The sequence below is a fragment of the Orcinus orca genome, chromosome 18 (assembly GCF_937001465.1).
Source record: "Orcinus orca chromosome 18, mOrcOrc1.1, whole genome shotgun sequence".
Classification (NCBI taxonomy): domain Eukaryota; kingdom Metazoa; phylum Chordata; class Mammalia; order Artiodactyla; family Delphinidae; genus Orcinus; species Orcinus orca.
The window spans coordinates 62,031,431-62,050,310 of record NC_064576.1 but is presented as its reverse complement, the minus strand read 5'-3'; the positions used below and the strand labels follow the sequence as shown (position 1 = coordinate 62,050,310).

Below are 18,880 nucleotides of genomic sequence, written 5' to 3'. Positions count from 1 at the left end.
GGAAACTGACAGCTTTGAACCCCCTTCTGGATTCTAGAGAAATTTCTGCCATGGGAGCCATGGAAAAGACCAGGGTAGGACTGGGGGGGACTCACCAATTTAACGAGCACCTACTAGATGCCAGTCTGCATGGGGCTTCTTGTGGTGGCCCCGTGACCTCGATGGTATTATTGGCATTTACTGATGAGGAAAGTGAAGCCTTAGAGAGAATTCAGAAACGTATCACAGAGCTGGGATTGGAACCCTTTGGAAGCGAATGAATACCTGGCCGGTGCTTTTATTTTGGATTCCACAGGTGTCTGCATGGAAGCCATTCTGAAACTCTTTGGGGAATACGTCTTTAAATCCTGCAAGATGGCTGGCGATGACCGGATGTTACGGACACTGGGAGGAAATCTCACGGAGTTTATTTTATTTTTTTATTTGTTTGTTTGTTTGTTTTTGCGGTTCGCGGGCCTCTCACTGCTGTGGTCTCTCCCGCCGCGAAGCACAGGCTCTGGACGCGCAGGCCCAGCGGCCATGGCTCACGGGACCAGCCGCTCCGCGGCACGTGGGATCCTCCCAGACCAGGGCAGGAACCCGCGCCCCCTGCATCGGCAGGCGGGCCCCCAACCACTGCGCCACCAGGGAAGCCCCTCTCACGGAGTTTATTGAAAACCTAGATGCCCTCCAGAGTTACCTGGCGCTCCCTTATCAGGTAAGCCTATCTAGGTCTGATCTTGCTGGCCCTGAGAAGAGGCAGGTGACTCTAGCAGCTCTGGGCCATCTCACCGCTTCCCCCAAGAGGGTGCAGTTGCCAGGGGCCTGTGGAATGCTCGGTACGCGGCATCGGTGGGCTGAGTTCTCTGGGGGAAGGAATGGAAAATGAAAACCTGTTGCCCATTTTTATAAACTGGCCGGCAAGAATCAAAGCAGGGCAAGCTGGAGAGGTCGCCTTTGTGATGGGGGAGGGCCTATTCTGATGGCGGCTGGTGGGGGGGTTGACATTAAATCCAGAAGATTGATCACAATGGGAACAAAGGCTGGGAGCCAGTCAGGTTTCAGTGGATTTGCAAAATCCCTCCTCAGGTTTCCTGGCCTGGAAGGAGCTGATAAATAACTTGTGCAGCCAGATTCATTTATTCATGTATTAGAAGGAAAGACTTGACAGGGCCAAGAGCCGGAATCGGAAACCATCCAACTCTGATTAACCCACGAAGTGACTGCCTGAGGTGCTAAACTAATTTCCCTACTGGGATATGTCCTTCTGGAGTTCAGTCCTTGGTTTTCTTGTTTGTAGAGATCATTGGAAATTTAAATGGCCAGACTCCCTTTTCTTTTTTAGAAAAGAAAATGCTTCATTGAAAAGGCAAAGCGGCACTTGCACATATCATAATAATAGTTTATTATTTTATATAAAATCGTTAATATTTGTTTCTAGGGCCCTTCAGAGTTTGCTAAGCTGTTTCTTCACCGTTTCTATATTGAATGCTCATAACTACCCTTGACGGGTAGTCATGAGGAGGAAGTGGGATTCTGAATGTGAAAGTGCCTCATGAACCACAATGTATCCTCATAGGTGTTAAATGGGAAAACAGGTATTTCCTCCAATTTTCAAGTAAGGAATAAGAGGCTTGGTGACTTAATTGACTTCAAGTAGGATGAGTAGTCGGATCCGTCCTGTTGTTATCATGTGAACTACTCAGGAAGAGGGAGTGAAGACAGCCCTGGCTGTGGGGTCACATAAGCCTAAGATGCTGTCTGACCAGCTCTGCAGCTTCCTAGCTGTGTGATCTTGGGCAAGTTACTTGCCCTCTCTGGTCTTCAATTTTTTTCACTTATTTGTTTAATAAATATGTATTGAGTACCTACTATGTGCCAAGTACTTTTTAGGCATTGGACACACAGAGAGACAAAAAGGAATGAATAGGAAGAAAAAATTTACTCCATAGTGATGTGTGGATTACAGGAGATAACATGTAGAAATCTCTAGCATTATAATCAGTCCAGATAAGGCATTCCATGTTTAATAACTTCCTTCCTTTATGTTTTCTTCCTCACTTTTCTGTGTGGCCAGTTTTAAAATTACAATAATTCATATGACAACTTCCTTTCAAATTTCTCTGCTAAAGCACTACAATTACTATGGAAAGAAATACAATTAAGGCCCTTAAGTAATCTTCCATAGTATTATAAATATCACATCTTTCATTTGAAAATTGGGCTAATATTTTAAGTCACAGTTCTGGAGAAGATATTAATATTTTTTTATTCATTAAATAAAAATATTGTGGAATCTCTTTTATGTTCCAGATATTGTTCTCACAATATTATTGTCATTCTTAGGAATAAGATGAAAGGAACCAAGGTTCTGAAGTCCCAAGGCCATTGTTTTTATGCCTACTCCTGCTACCCCTCCTCTGATAGTCATTCCTTCATATGCTAAAACCAGTGTTAGAGAAGCAATAGGCTAGAACTTCTCTGGGGTCAGTAAGGACATTTTGCACATAATGAGATAAATAAAATATATAAATATACTATACACACACACACACACACACACAAGCTGAAATAAAATACGTGCAATGATATCTGATTGTTGTATAGTACTTTCTACTGGACAAAAGGTTATAGATTATCTCTTTAGGCAAAAATACAGTAAGATAAACCTGACTTTTTCTTTATGTCTGTCTCTAGTAATTTCACAGTACCTTAAGGCTTACATTTCTGGTTTTAACTGTGCCTTTAATCTTGTTATTTTTTAGCTAACCTTCATTTGAGGGCCAATTATGAGACAGATATTGGACTAACTCATGTATAAACATTTAATTATCCTCTTACCCCTAAGATTAAGTACTCTTATTCTTCCCATTATACAGATGAAAAAACTGAGGTCCAGAAAGGTCAAGTAACTGTCCCAAATTGCCCAGGTTGTGGTGGCCGAGCCAGGACCCACCCCCAAGTGCGTCCGTCTCCAAAGACCATGCTCTGGTCGACTTCTCATTATGTTCTCATTGCCCTAGTTCTCCACTTTTATAAAACCCTATTTCAATTTTTAAAAATAAAAGTATAATCTTATTATTTAGAGAGCTGGAGACATTGACCAGAAGGATTAAAAGCACAAACTTCGAGAAGTATGTCTAGGAAGTGGCCTAGGCTAGGGTGAGGAGTGAGGGTGGACATGGTAGCAAAAGCTTGTGGATTTTAATTTCAGCCCTTTTGTACTCTGTTATTATTATTTTTCTGCTATGTAGGGTTTGGATATAATTTTTTGAAATAACTTAATTTTCTGTTTCATCATATGCTTTTTATATGTGCTGCCTCAAATCTTTAGATTCAGTCAAAATGTAAACACACAAATACATACTTTCTCTTTGTATATGCTTTTGGAAAGATAAATACTTGGCAAAAAAACCTTCGTTTTAACTAGCATCCCCTCCCCGCCTCCTCCCTACTCCCCCTCCAGCCCCCACTACCACCACCACTTTGGAAGAGAACAAAAATCTCAGAAGGAACACACTTCCTTAATCTCTTCTCTCACTCAGACCAAAAGCTGTGAGCCAGGGTGCTGAGCTGCTTACTAATCAAATGGGAGAGAAAATTGTTTCTCTCAGGGATTCCCCCAGACAAAGTCTTTATCCTTATGTCCTGACATAATCTACCATGGGATGGTACACACTTGATGTCAACATTTATTCCTGGAGAAAGATGATCTCTTCTGATGTATCCTTGATTTTCCAGACATGCAACTTTGCACCACAGATGGCATTATCCTTCCAGAACAAGAGGTGAACTTTTCTCCACTTGCCAATTCCTCTGAGACCCTGATCTTTCAGAGTAAAGATGCTCATGGTCCCTTAGTCACAGGCCAAGAATGGCAGCCATCCACTCCTTGGAGTGTAGGTAGAAGCAGCATGGCATGGCAGAAAGGTTCATTTGGGTGTCAAGATGTTCTACCATGAATTTGGCCTTAACTTCCCTGAGGTTCAGTTTCCTCCTCTTTACAATGGAGCTAATGCTTGCCATATAGAGTTGGTTATGTGATTAGGTATAATATAAAATTCCTGACTTTTAGGGGCTGAGACCATGGTAGATTTTATTTTTATGTGATTGGAGGGGGTTTGGGGATACAGTTCTGCATGATGTAATGAGTAAGTTTCACAAAACCTCAAAAGCATAACTTAGAGAAATTGTATCCACTGGGAAAAATATGCTGTGTCTTTTAATTGGGAGATGAATGCACCATCGTTTTGTGTGGAGAGAGGAGGAGACAGGAAGATGCTTCTCCATGACTACTCTGATAGAAGTGGTCTGTGCCCCATCGTACCAGCTATGCAGGTGGCTTAACCAGACCCAGAGTGTCCATTGACAGATGAATGGATAAAGAAGATGTGGCACATATATACAATGGAATATTACTCAGCCACAAAAGGAAATGAAATTGAGTTATCTGTAGTGAGATGGATGGACCTAGAGTCTGTCATACAGAGTGAAGTAAGTCAGAAAGAGAGAAACAAATACCTTATGCTAACACATATATATGGAATCTAAAAAAAAAAAAAGGTTCTAAAGAACCTAGGGGCAGGACAGGAATAAAGACATAGATATAGAGAATGGACTTGAGGACACAGGGAGGGAGAAGGGTAAGCTGGGACAAAGTGAGAGAGTGACATGGACATATATACACTACCAAATGTAAAACAGATAGCTAGTGGGAAGCAGCCACATAGCACAGGGAGACCAGCTCGGTGACCACCTAGAGGGTTGAGGTAGGCAGGGTGGGAAGGAGACACAAGAGGGAGGGGATATGGGGATATATGTATATGTGTAGCTGGTTCACTTTGTTATACAGCAGAAACTAACACAACATTGTAAAGCAATTATACTCCAATAAAGATGTTAAAAAGAAAAAGAAATCAGAGTAGGAGGGATATATTTAGTATCCAGTGTGTAAATCTCTGCTTTGAAGTTATTATTTTTAATTTATTAATCTGTCATATGCTGCCTGCCTTGATGCAGGGCCTGGGCTTGGTGAACTCTGGAATATTTATCAAAAGTTGTATAACCTGATTATTTTATGATTTTTGCTGACACAACTGCCTTCCGCCATCCCTCACCAATAGGTATCCTTCTGCTGCAGGTATCACTGAGGCTGTGGCCAAAGACTTCTTTGACATTGACGTGACCATGGATATCCTTGACGTGAATCAAGAGGAGGAGAGGACAGGGAAGAAGGAGCACGTTGTGTTTCTGCTCGTGCAGAAGTCGCACAGACCGATGAGAAGGGCAAAGCCAAAGGGATCACAAGACACTCAGGACAGCCAGAGAGACCAAGAGGTACCAGTGTGCTGTGTCTTCAGAAAGCACAGTTCCTCCTGGTGGAGTGACTAGTCTTGGAACAATCTATGCAAAGAACCGGACCTTTTAATTGTGGATTTATGGCAGGGTTTCTCAGTCTCAGCACTGTTGACATTTTGGACCAGATAATCTTTGTTACGAGGCACTGTCCTGTCCGTGTTTAGCAGCACCCCTAGCCCGCTCACTAGATGCTAGCAGCGCCCAGCTCTCCCCCTCCATCCCAGGTTGTGGCAATCAAAAATGTCTCCAGACATTGCCAGGTATCCCCAGGGTAGGGGTAGGAGACAAAGTCACTATTGGTTGAGAACCACCGGAATAAGTTCATTTGGATCAAAAATTGGGAGGCTCTCTGGGATGGACCTTAGCCTGAAACATTTTTACCTGTAAAAAAAAAATGACAATGTAAAGTCCTTGGAATTTGGATCTGGTGGCTTATTTTGCAGTTCTCGTGGTGTAAATTGACTTTTCAAGTCCTGAGTGCCCGCTTGTGCAGCTGGGGCCAGTTAGGGATCTGGAGTCAACTCATGAGCCTGTGGTTGGCTGCCTCCATTGCAGCTTGCGGTGTGACTGTTATCTGTTTAGGTACCACACCTGTTAGGTGCACAACTCTCTGTGTCCATAGAGCTCATACGAATATCCAGAGAAGTCTGTGATTCCTGGAGCACACAATGTTTACATCTTAGAGTATTCAAAGCTCACCTCAGAGTCTTTTCACTGCAGGATCTTCAACCACAGGAAGAGAAGTTTCTGTGTGATTTTCCTGCCAGCCTCACCTTGAGATTTTGTAAAAAGTTCTTGCTGCCTTTGGTGGAGAAACAGCATGAGGATTAATTGGATAACAATTTGGGGGCTTATGAAGTTTTGCTCAAGTTCATCTTGTGTGGCCTCACGGTTCCTCTGGCCCCATCACAGAGGAACAGTGTATCCTCGTGCATCTCCTGTCACATGACCAGACCTGTATGCTTCTCTCCCTGCCATTTGCAGGCCCTGGAGGCAGCTTTCCTTAGGATGAAAGAGAAATATTTGAGTGTCTCTGTCCCGTGAAAAAGTCCAGCTGGGAAGCTGTGAGAAGCATAGTCATGTTTGGAAAAGGTAAGTGGGCTCTTCTCCCAACCTCGGCTCTCAGAGCAGAATGATTGCTTTGTGCACACAGATGGGCAGAGTCCTCTATAATCAGGATGTCACTGATTTCTTCAGGACTTGGACTTGGCAGGCACGGTTTTTAACTTTAAAACATCAAACTCTAACTTGTCTTCCTTTGCCCCTTTTATTTGTGTTGGGGGTCACTTGGAGGCGCAGTTTCTCCTTGTAATCAGGGGAAGCCGCTGGAGAGGGGATTGGAATCAACCCCTTTTGGTGACTGTGTTGAAGCGAAGGAGGATGAGTGCTGACATATTATCAAGAACACTGAATTTTCCACAGCTCCTCAGGCCTTCGGGACTGGGATGTATTTCTGGCCCGGAAGTCTGTAGATGAGAATCATGGTGTCCAAGAGTGCAAAGGACCCTGGATCGAGAACCAGGATAGTAGATTTCTGGCTCTGTCCCTGGGGAACCTAAGTCCTCCATCTTCCACCCGCAGAATGAAGGCATTAGGTTCTCAGAAGTGCCCCTGTTGGCGCTGAGCTGGTCTCACGATCAGCACCTAAGATCCGAGTCGGAACAGGGGCTCCGGCCCACTGGGAGAAGGGAGTTGGAGACTCCTGGTCATGCCCCGTGGGTCGTGATGACATGCGTCTGGGAGAAGGTCTGCAGGGCTCAAAGGACTGAATTTTGAGTCCCTCAAGCCATGGCAAGCGAGTCAAACATGCAATTGACGTGCTTTGTCTAGGAGATTTTCATATCAAAAAGGCTCCATTTCGAATCTCTACCCCCTGCCAAATAGGGCTGTTGGTTAAATTTTCATGTGCCACCCAAAACTGTCAGTCTCCAAAGCTCCATGGCAAATGTCCCTGACACCGGCCGGGCGTGCGCGCTGTGCTGCGCGAGCTCATTGTCTGGCTGTCAGCTTTTCAATGCCGGCCCTGTTTTCATGGCGAGACACACTCAATTGGCCCAGGAACTCTTCAGCGGCGGGCAGAAACTTGGCAGGGGGCAGGAGGGCTTCTCAACCTGGTAGCAAGTTTTCTGTTTGTTTTAATTTGGAAGCAGAATTGCCGTGGCCATCTGGAAACACTGAGGGAGCTTGTGCTGAGCAGCGGGGACTGCGCTTTGCCCGGGAAACATTTGAGATACTCTCTTGGGTTGGTGGCCTGAGTTGCCTGTGAACGGGATTCTGTTTCTCCATCCAGGGCATCTCAGGGACACCTTTGAACCAATTTATCCCGAGTGGCTCTGGACTGAAGAGAAGACATTCTGCGATGCTCTTCCCTTCCATGTGGTATTTGATGAATCAGTAAGAGGCCCTTTCCCTCTTGAACTGGGGATAGGCTGGGGAGAGGAATAAGTCACATAGTCTTTTTTTTTTTAAATTAATTTATTAATTTATTTATGGCTGCGTTGGGTCTTCGTTGCTGTGTGTGGGCTTCTCATTGCGGTGGCTTCTCTTGTTGTGGAGCACGGGCTCTAGGCGCATGGGCTTCAGTAACTGTGGCTCCAAGGCTCTAGAGCGCAGGCTCAGTAGTTGTGGCGCACGTGTTTAGTTGCTCCGCGGCATGTGGGATCTTCCCGGACCAGGGCACAAATCTGTGTCTCCTGCATTGGCAGGCGGATTCTTAACCACTGCGCCCCCAGTCATATAGTCTTTTATGGCTGGGGGGCCTTTCAAGTCCCTGAGGAGTGCCTAGGGTTTGGGAGGCTAGGATTTAGCTTGGCAGGACCACTGCCTTCCTTTTCATTGTAGCATCCTCCAGAAACCAGAACGCCACATCTTCTTGATAGGCACAGAAGGGAGCAGTGCCAAGGGGTTTGAACTAGTGAGTGCAAGAGCAAGTTTGCCATTAAAGAAAAAGGAAATGACACTGAAATCACTAGAGACAAAAGAACACAGTAGCAATGGCAGGGTGGGATTCTAAATGTGACCACTCCCCCCATCCTTGTGGCTACCATGGATGGCTCAGTTCCACCAAGCTTCTCTTTCTGCATCTTGAAGGTGGAGGAGAGGCCTGTGCCCACTCACGCTATTGTTCTGTGGGAGGTGTGACAGATGGTGACCATTGAAGTGTGGTCATTATCAATTTCCTTGGATAAAATTGATGGATAAAATTGATTAAGTTGAATTGATTATGGACTCATTCAAAGGGCAATTAGGCAAAATAAATTGGTCCAAAAATTATCAGTTAAAATGCCTTCAGCCATTTTGATTTCCTCTGATATTTATGTGAATGCACAGACATGTCAAATCTTCACCTACCAGTGGATGCTGGATACAGATTCTCTAATGTTTACTCACTTGAGGGTCATCTCTGATTGCAGAGAATTTATGATCTAACTAAGGAAATCAAACACCCCTATATGAAACAACCAGGGAATTATAAAGCTATGTACTGTGGCTTTTCCCCAATGCCATGAGGATATTATTATTATTACTACTATTAACATTTAAAATTCTGATCTACTTAAACACTCCCTTTCTTTTTAAGTTTTGGGCATAGAAACCAAAAATTTAATGACACTATTCCATAAGACTAGGTTGATTTCTGCAGCCTGACAGAGTGAAGTTAATTTAAATATTTCTGGATAACCTGGGCTGGCATTGGACTTTTTATGTAAAGGATGCTCGTTTTGTTTTTTCCTTCTGTGTGTTCCCTGGAGATGGCAGTGAAAGTTGTCTCCCCACCTCCACGATGGGTTCCTTCACCCACACCTGGGCATCAGATCCAACTACAGTTTTTTCTGGTTTCTTTATTAGTTAATTCCAAAGAAAGAAGGAGACAGAGACAGACACAAAGACAGAAAGACAGAGAGGACTGAAGCAAGGGAAGAAATATTATCCCCATCGAGAGCTTTAACCTCTGTTTCTTGTTAGTCAGAGAAATGCTGTGCTTTCAGGCACTCTCATGCAATTATTCTTTGCTCTTTCAGAGATTAGCTGCAGATTTGCTTTTGAAAATAATATTTATTGCTTCCATGGTATTTATTCCATTACTGGCCCTTTTCCCCCTAGCAAGTCACAAATCATGGGCGGATGCTATTTCTAGGGGAACGTTTACGTGCAGGTTGCTGTCTCTTCCGTGGTCTCATGTGTGTCCTCTGTGGATAGCTGTGGGTCAAACAAGCTGCAGTGAACATTCAGAAGTACGTCCCGGGACTCCAAACCCAGAAGATTCGATTAGATGAGTACTTCTCCATCGTCCATCCCCAGGTTACCTTCAACATCTGCAAATTTATCAACAATTTGTCCTGAAGGCGCAAAGGGAGATGATGCCTGCAGCGTGGAGAAGTCAGCCTGCACTCAAACTCCGAGGTAGTAACTCCTTCCTCCTCGTTGCTTTCTGCTCTGGGAGACTGGACAAAAAAGGGAAGAAGCAGTTTTCTAATTGCCTGAAAAAAGTTGGATAAAAATTGGGGGACTACATTGAGAGCAGTATATTTTTTTTTCCCATTTGGCTTAATCTATAGTTAACAATATATTTTATTTCTTCAACCATGTCTAGTTTAGACATGAACTCTAATTGTATTTATATATAATTATAAAATTCTGGTCTGTTACCAAAAGTTTTAGAATGCACGCGCAATTATTTGTACTCTTGAAATGGCCTGTCCTTTATACAGCAACGTGATCATCTGACCTACTGTTAATAGGGCACATGTTTTGTTTTTGGTTTTGTTTCAATTGTGGTGAATTTTACATAACATAAAGTTTACCATTTTAACCATTTTTGAGTGTACAGTTCAGCAGTGGTAAGTACCTTCCCAGTGTTGTATAATCAGCACCACCATCCATCTCCAGAACTTTATCATCTTGCGAAATTGAAACTCCATTAAATACCAGCTCCTTGTTTTCCCCTCCCCCTGCCCCTGGCAACTACCACTCTACTTTCTGTCTCTATGAATTTGACTGATTTATGTACTTCATATAAGTGGAATCATACAGTATTTGTCCTTTTGTGACTGTCTTTTTTTCACTTAGCGTGATGCCTTCAAGGTTCATCCTTGTTGTAGCATATGTCAGAATTTTCTTCCTTTTTAAGGCTGAATTATTATTATATTATTCCCGCATGTATAGACTACATTTCACTCATCAATTCATCTGTCAGTGGATAGTTGGATTGCTTCCACTTTCTGAATAATGAATAATGCTGCTATGAACATGGGCGTATAAATGTTTTGAGCCCCTACTTTCAATTCCTTTTAGTGTATATCCAAAAGTGGAATTGCTGGTTCATTTGGTAATTCTATTTTTAATTTAGTGAGGAACTTCCATACTGTTTTCCATAGCTGCTGCACCATTTTATATTCCCATTAGTAGTTCACAAAAGTTCCAATTTCTCCACATCCTCATGGACACTTGTTATCCTCTGTTATTGTTTTTTGGTGGGGTTTTTTTTTTGGTTATTTTGATAATAGGTATTCTAATGGGTATGAAGTGGTATCTCACTGTGGTTTTAATTTGCATTTCCCTAATGATGTGATGCTGAGCATTTTTCATGTGCTTATTGGCCATTTGTATATCTTCTTTGGAGAAATGTCTATTCAAATTATTTGCCCATTTTTAAATCAGGTTGTTTGGTTTTTTATTGTTGTGTTATAGGAGTTCTTCAGATATTCTGGATATTAACACCTTATGATTTGCAAATATTTTCTCCACCCCGTGGGTTGCCTTTTCACTCTGGTGATTGTGTCGTTTGATGCACAGAAGCATTTAATTTTGATGTTGTCCAATTTACCTATTTTTCCTTTTTGTTGCCTGTGGTTTTGGTGTCACATCCCAGAAATCACTGCCAACTCCAACGTCATGAAGCTTTTCTCCTCCGTTTTCTTCTAAGAGCTTTACAGTTTTGGCTCTTACATTTGGTCTTTAATCCATTTTGAGTTAATTTTTTATATGATATAGGGGGCACATATTTTATATGATATAGGGGGCACATATTTTGAGCTTTCTATTGGACTGACAATAGTCAGGTATTCTAGGCACAAACACAGGCAGAGCCATGGAGACATTGGAGAGGAAGATGAAATGTTCTGGGAACCCTGAGTGAGTTGTACAGGGAGTGATGGGAGAGAAGGCTGGTGAGATGAGAACTTGAGCTCTATCATGTCACTGGAAATACTTTTAAGTGTCTACTGGGATCAGATTTGAGATTTAGAATGATCACGCTGGAGCCCTGTGAAGGATGGACCAGAGCATTGAGAAGATGGAGTCTGGGAGGCCAGGGGAGACTGTTCCTGGAGAGCAGGTGAGAAGTTTTGAGTGCTGAATGCAGTCAGGCAGTGGCTCTGGGGTGGAGATGCGGGAACAGATTTAAGTCAGAAATTGGTGACTGGATGTAGAGGTTGAAAAAGAGAGACTATTTGGGTAATTATTAATTTTCTTGCTTAGGTAACTGGGTCATAAAGGTGTGATTAACTAAGAGAAGACATGATGTAAACACCTTGAGGGCAGCTTTGTCAGTTTGAGTTGCTGCTGTACCCCCTTCCACACCTAAAACAGTGTGCCTGGCTCATGGTAGAAACTAAAAATGTCTGTAATAAAAGAATTAAGTTGTGAGGCAGAAATAGAGACACTGATGTAGAGAACAAACGTATGGACACCAAGGTAGGGAAAGCAGTGGAGTGGTGGTGGTGGGATGAATTGGGAGATTGGGATTGACGTATATACACTAATATGTATAAAATAGATAATAAGAACCTGCTGTACAAAAATAATAATAATAAAATTAAATTAAAAAAATAAAACAAAAACAAAAAAAATTAAAAAAGAGGAGAGTTACAGTGGGGATTGAAGGCAAGTTCAGTTGTAGACATCCATGTATAAATACCTAATAGATAATACAATAATTTAAAAAACAGTCATTGCTGGGAGTGTAAGTTGTCACAATTTAGAGGGCAATTTGGCAATATGTATCAAAAATCTTAAACATGAGCATATTTTTGTCTAAGAATATATCCTTTAACAAAATAGCTACAGTTATGCACAATGATGTATCTCAGGCTTGTTCATTGCAATGTTGTTTGTGGAATGATAAAATAGACATAATATAATCAATGTTAGCTTACTGCTTAAGTAAAATACAGTATAATCAATGTACCCAGGAAAAAATAATACCTATCCATATTTAATGCTATGGAAGAATACCTATTACATAATTTAAGTGAAAAATTGAGGTTACAAAAAGATGGCTGATAATCCCAATTTTTGGTAGTAAAAAGATATACCCTCAGATATTAACTGTAATTATCTCTGATGTGATTATGGGTGATTTTTATTATTTTCTCCCACTTTTTTCATTTTCTTTCTTTTTTTAATTAAAAAATTTTTTAAAAAAATTTTTGGCTGTGTTGGGTCTTCGTTGCTGCATGCGGGCTTTCTCTAGTTGTGGCGGGCAGGAGCTGCTCTTTGTTATGGCATGTGGGCTTCTCATTGTGGTAGCTTCTCTTGTTGTGGAGCTCGGGCTCTAGGTGCGCAGGCTTCAGTAGCTGCAGCGTGTGGTCTCAGTAGTTGTGGCTCACAGGCTCTAGAGCTCAGGCTCAGTAGTTGTGGCACACGGGCTTAGTTGCTCTGCGGCATGTGGGATCTTCCCGGACCAGGGATCGAACCCCTGTCCCCTGCATTGGCAGGTGGGTTCTTAAGCACTGCGTCACCAGGGAAGTCCCCCACTTTTTTCATTTTCTGCGGTGAATGTCTACTGCTTTCATAATAAGATAATAAACATCTATTGTTAAAAATAATAGGCATCCTGAGTCCAGGAAGCAAGGTTTCTCTGTAAATTCAGATTCTCTGTCAGCCCGGTGGAGGATGTAGTTGGGGAATGCGAAAAGAGAACACCAGCATCTAAAGAATGAGTGAAAGTCTTGAAGGAGAAATCAAAAGAGGTGGGGGAGATCTGAGTGAAAGCAGCGTCAGGAAAGTCCTAGGAAGTGAGATTCCAGGAAGGAGGGTTTGCTTAACACCCTCAAAGAGCAGAAGGGCTGAGTGAGGAAAGGACTACAGACTTGTGCTGGGGGAGGTCGCTTGGAGGCCGTGGACGGGAGTCAGCTTAAGGTCAAAAAACAGAGTGGAGAGAGCCATTGTGGAGAGATGGGGAGAGGAGTGCGTGGAGACAGGAAGTACAGATAACTCTCGTGATATTCGGCTAAAAGGGAAGGAGTTGAACTGTGCCGTGGAGAGAAGGACGTGTTCTGAGTGGTGGTCTGGTGCGCTGCGTCATTGCCTGCAGGTGACATACTGCATTGTCCCGTTTCTCGCCGTGGGGGGAAGGCCAGATGATCTGGATGGAGTCCACGTGGTGCATGATATACGTGTGCTCCCCTAAGATCCGCAGCCTGCATGAACTGGAGGAGCGCCAGATGCACCTTTCCGACATCGCCCCCATGATACCACCAGGGACCTCGTCCTCCTGAACCAGTGGCGCCTGGAGGAGATTGAGCTGTCCAGCCAGCTGGAGAGGAAGAAGGAGGAGCTGCAGGTCCTCTCCAAGCAGTCGGCCATCGAAGAGAAGAAAACGGAGACCTTGCTGTACGCCGTGCTGCCTGAGCACGTGGCCAACCAGCTGAAGGAAGGCAGAAAGGTCGCCTCAGGTGAGGAGTGCCCTGCCCTTAACAGTGCCTCTTGGTGGTTAGGGGCGCCGGCTCTGAAGCCAGACAGATCTGGGTTTGGATTCTGGCAAGCAACGTGGTCTTGGTCTAATTACTTAAGCTGCATAGCCTAGTTTTCTTTTCTCTACATTGAGAATAATAAAAACAATGCAGTGACCATTGATGGGCGTTCTTCACTGCAACTGAAAATGATACACTCACACACTAAATAAATCATGGGGTGCCTCTAAGGACCATTCTGGGAGAACAAGGCGTTTCTGGAGGACGAATGCCATGTTTACTCCAAACTCACTTTCCATTTGTCACCGGCGAGTGTTCATTCACCAGACAAGCATGGGAACTTGCCAGGGTGCTGTCCCGGGTCCTGGGGACCCAAAGAAGCTCTTAGTCTTGTGGGTTTGACAGATACATACAGAATACGTTTATGGGGGTGGGGTGGCCGACAAAAAGGAAATTTATGTGCATTAAGGAGAAATTATTGTGCCAGCATCTCTGTTAGACATTATACGTATGCTTTCTCACTTAATTTTCTGAACATTTCTGTGAAGGAGGTGTTATTAGCCATAACAGCTAAGAAAATTCACTCCAGTTTATGAGTAAAAGAGCTGGAACCCAGTCAGAAGTCCATTTAACTCCAAAATTCGTACGTTTTCCACCACGTAAGTTACTGTGGAAACATAGATAATATGGAAATTAATAATATATAAATGTCAGAAGAGAAAGACGGGTGGGTGTGTGTGTGAAGGCCGATATAAAACGTGTGGCACTTGAGTTGGGCCTTGAGGCTGAATTTCAGCAAGAAAATGAGGGAAAGGCATTTGAGGAGAAGGGCACAGCAAGCGCCAAGGTAAGGCACCGTGAAGGTCAGTACTGCAGGGCGTTATCCCTAGAACAAGAGGGTACGTGGCAAAGTGGTGCTTCTGAGGCTGGGCAGGTGTGCCTCTGGTAGTAATCTCCCTTTCGAGTAACTTTCCCTTCCCTTTGGGTCTCCCATAGTTCAGGCTCTGCCTTGGCCCACCTGCCAAGGTCTTCTCTGTAAGCCCGTACCCACCCAATCCATCCTGTCATCCCCCAGCACTCTGCATGTCTTTTTTTTTTTTTTTTTTTTTTTTACGGTACGCGGGCCTCTCACTGCCATGGCCTCTCCCGTTGCGGAGCACAGGCTCCGGACGCGCAGCCTCAGCGGCCATGGCTCACGGGCCCAGCCGCTCCGCGGCATGTAGGATCTTCCCGGACTGGGGCACGAACCCGTGTCCCCTGCATTGGCAGGTGGACTCTCAACCACTGAGCCACCAGGGAAGCCCACTCTGCATGTCTTATTGAGTGTTTGTTTGCGTTCTGACTCCTCACTAGACTAGGAGCTCCTTATGGGCAGGGACCCCGTCTGCTTCACAGTATAAGATTCTCCAGCATGATGACCAGATCATAAGAGACAATAAATGTCTGGTGGGTGGATGGTGAATGGTGATGGGCATTCTGGCTCCTTTACTCCAAGGCACAGTCAGATTTGGTTCCCAAAGGGCACTTGAATACAGAATTGGTAGAACTGGTATTCTCCATCCTTGGCTATCACTGACACCCGGTTTATGTTGCAGGAGAATTTAAAACCTGCACAATTCTCTTCAGCGACATAGTGACATTTACGAACATCTGTGCTGCCTGTGAACCTATCCAGATGGTGAATAATGCTGAATTTAATGTACTCCAAGTTCGACAGGTTAACCAGTGTCCACGATGTCTACAGAGTAAGCGTGTGGTGCTCTGGGGTGCGTGTCCCTGTGTGCCTAGGCAGGTCACGTACCTGGCGGTGGGTCCTCATTTTCCTCTCCCCTCACTGGTCTGGGGTTTGGTGTGGATGAGAGTGGGGTTGGGAGGAAGAACTAAAAAGGAAGTAGAGGTATTTTAGGATTTTAATTTTTAAAAAATCCTCTTATACTACCCAATGCTAAGATTGCCTTTGAGGGGCATACTGTTTTCCCAGAGAATAGTACTCCTTCATTTCAGCAGCAAGTCTAACCTAAATAATGTGGATCTAAAACACAGCATCATACAATGACCCCAGGAGCTTTGTCTTCTCTGGGACTTGTCTCCACCAAAAGCAGAAAGCCCTTTTGGCTCCCTCATGGCTGTTTCCTGAGTCATTTTTCTTCTCACCTTTCCCCTCATGCCCCTAGAAAATAACCACCAGCTTTAATATGGTCCTTCTATCAATACATGGAAAATGACAAAAATATTTAGTGTTTAGTGCATTAAGAAAACCCTCTGAATCCCCCCTTACCGCTGCTCCTTACAGGTGGAAACAACCTGATGCTTATATGGTGGTAGGGGGTGTACCAGTGTCTATTGGAAGCCACGCTCAAAGAATAGCTAACTTTGCCTTGGGGATGAGAATTTCTGCAAAAGAAGTGATGAATCCTGTTACTGGAGAACCCATCCAGGCAGAGAGCAGCTGAGTTCTTTGCTTAATACCAGCTACCTCGCACAAAAAAGTGGAATTCTGTTTATTAGTCTGCTCGGATGGTTACTGGGTATGTGACAGTAATTAAAATGGGTCATTTCTCCCAACTCGTCTCTTCTCTTGCATATGTTACTAAGTAATAGAGATATTAGTCCGGATGTTATTCTCTCAAATTTGAGAAGAGGCTGTGGAGCTCGGGATTGTGATGCGATTCACACTGGCTTCCTTTGTCCATGACCTAGGACAGCGCTGAGCGCGTCTCCTCACTGACTTTGTAGCACTCGATCCATAGGGAGCCAGCTCACTTCTAATTCCTGCCTTTTTGTTCGAGACTTTCAACAAGTGGTTCAGGTTCACTAAACAGCCCACTTTTCTTCGCTTAGGGAAGTTGTATATCCAGCATGCCGTCTGACAGGCTTGGAACTCAGGCTAAGGTGTGCAACTGTCTCCAGCCAGCCGTCCAGACACTGGGGTGCCATAAGATATTCAGAATAGCTTTCCCTTCAGCACGTGGCCACGAGCGACACATCTGCTCGCCTTTCTTACAGGAATACAGGAAGCTACTCTTCCACGTACGGAAGTTTGTTCACAGTGTAAAAGTTGGACATGTTTGGTGATGAAAAGTAAATGTCTTCTGTCTGCTCGGCTGATCCTAACTGCCTCGCGGTGGCGTAGAGCAGTGTCTCAGTCTTTTAAAATCTAGATCCCTTTCCCACTCCTGTCAGTCAGATCTGCAAAATAAACAGCCAACTAAAAATAAATAAAGCCAATTATAAGATGGAATAGGATTTTCCCAAATGATAATCCCTAGGTAGGAGATTCTGAAAGTGCACCACATTCGCCATCACTTCAATAATTTAGAAGCTGAGAAGTGCTGCAGGTCCTGGTTATGGTGTCCATGGCAGTCTTCAGAGTAAAAGCTGGCCATGTCTCATGTCCATGATACCGGCCCATTGCAAACACACAGATACAGCTGCTGTATAAAACCCCCAATGTAATAAATTAGAAGATCAAGATGGGGGGTAATGAGGGAGAAGAGAGAAGGTGGTCAGATACGAGATAAGTGTTTTGGTTAAAGAATTCTAATGTAAGCTGTTGAAGAATAATTGAAAATATACTGTTGTGTAAATAGACAGCATGTGTGTCTGTTTGTGAAGGAGGCGTGGCAACAGAGATAATAATAGTGCTACACCAAAAAGAATGAAATTAAACAATGAATTCCTGGAAACTTGCGTAGTGGATTTACCAAGAAAAACACAGGAAACGATGTTATCAATTCTAAGATAAGAATAGGGACATAGTTAAGAGCATCATTAAATATCCACCAGAAAATGTATATCATGTGGGTTTATTTAAGGAAGTGGGGGAGAGGGCTGGAAACATTCTCTCTCTTAAGAGAATTGTGCTGCTACTTCTACAGTTTTAAAATTAATATTCATTGAGATCTTTTATTCTTTCATTCATAAAACCTTTAATACACATTTGCTGAGGTCACACTATGCATGAGTGCTAGGTGCTTTGAAGGATTCAGAGAAATGTATGGTAGATTCTTTTTCCTAGAGAAATTTATAATCTTATTTTAGGGAAAAGAAAATCTAGCATGAAAAGATGAAAAGACAAGTAAGTCTGACTGGGATATTGAAAGCTGCAAGAGAATTCTGTTTCCATGCCAGTAGTTAAAAAAATTTAAAAATCACATAGCAAAGAAATATAAATGAACCAAATTCCAGAAAGTGGCAAACCCTTTTGAGGAGGACACCCATGACTGATTACATTCATCCCTTGTAGAGCCCCAGGAGAAGTAATCTACCAGAGGTGAGGGTAAGAAGAAACCAGTCTAAAGTTTAGTGAACTTTTTTTTTTTTTTTTTTTGCAGTACGTGGGCCTCTCACTGTTGTGGCACAGGCTCAGCGGCCATGGCTCATGGGCCCAGCCACTCCACGGCAAAAGTTTAGTGAACTTTTAATGGCCACCTTGGAGCTGGAATAACAGGTTAGAATCCCAAAGAGCCTGTCTTTGTTAAGTTCTAGCCACAGAGTCGGTACCCATTTACCAACTTTTTCCCCACAGGTCTTCACCAAATGCATAGGTTTATTTGGTCAAAGGCTAGGGATAGGGGAGGAGACCTGAGAGAGATCACCAGTTCTAGAGGAGTGTGGGCCTTTCCCAAATGCAAGGCCGTGGTCCATGGAAGGGTAATGTTAGAGTCAGAGAACTAAGACAAGTTGCTCTGAGGTGCTCTTGACCTTCACCTAGTGCACTACAATGACCCTTTGAAGTCTGGGGGCAGAGAAGAATGGTAGAGAAAAATCTCCCAAGGTGCAGAGAGTCCAGGTGGGAGTGAAGAACAAGGAGACAGCCCAAAATCTCACTGTTGGGCTGTAAAGCA

General features: G+C 43.6%; 1 protein-coding gene across 1 annotated transcript in view; it reads left to right on the top strand.

The window, feature by feature from the left end:
* The first annotated feature begins 354 nt into the window (after positions 1-354).
* Positions 355-18,880, top strand: part of LOC101284510 (guanylate cyclase soluble subunit beta-2-like) — a 35,789-nt gene continuing 17,263 nt past the window's right edge. The window contains 15 exon segments of the mRNA XM_012534728.1: positions 355-404; positions 628-697; positions 1,505-1,507; positions 4,213-4,306; positions 5,117-5,316; positions 6,322-6,367; positions 6,370-6,429; positions 7,628-7,731; positions 9,538-9,667; positions 9,670-9,741; positions 13,696-13,806; positions 13,809-14,015; positions 15,629-15,717; positions 15,719-15,786; positions 16,327-16,471. Coding sequence (XP_012390182.1) covers positions 355-404; positions 628-697; positions 1,505-1,507; positions 4,213-4,306; positions 5,117-5,316; positions 6,322-6,367; positions 6,370-6,429; positions 7,628-7,731; positions 9,538-9,667; positions 9,670-9,741; positions 13,696-13,806; positions 13,809-14,015; positions 15,629-15,717; positions 15,719-15,786; positions 16,327-16,471 — 1,449 coding nt within the window.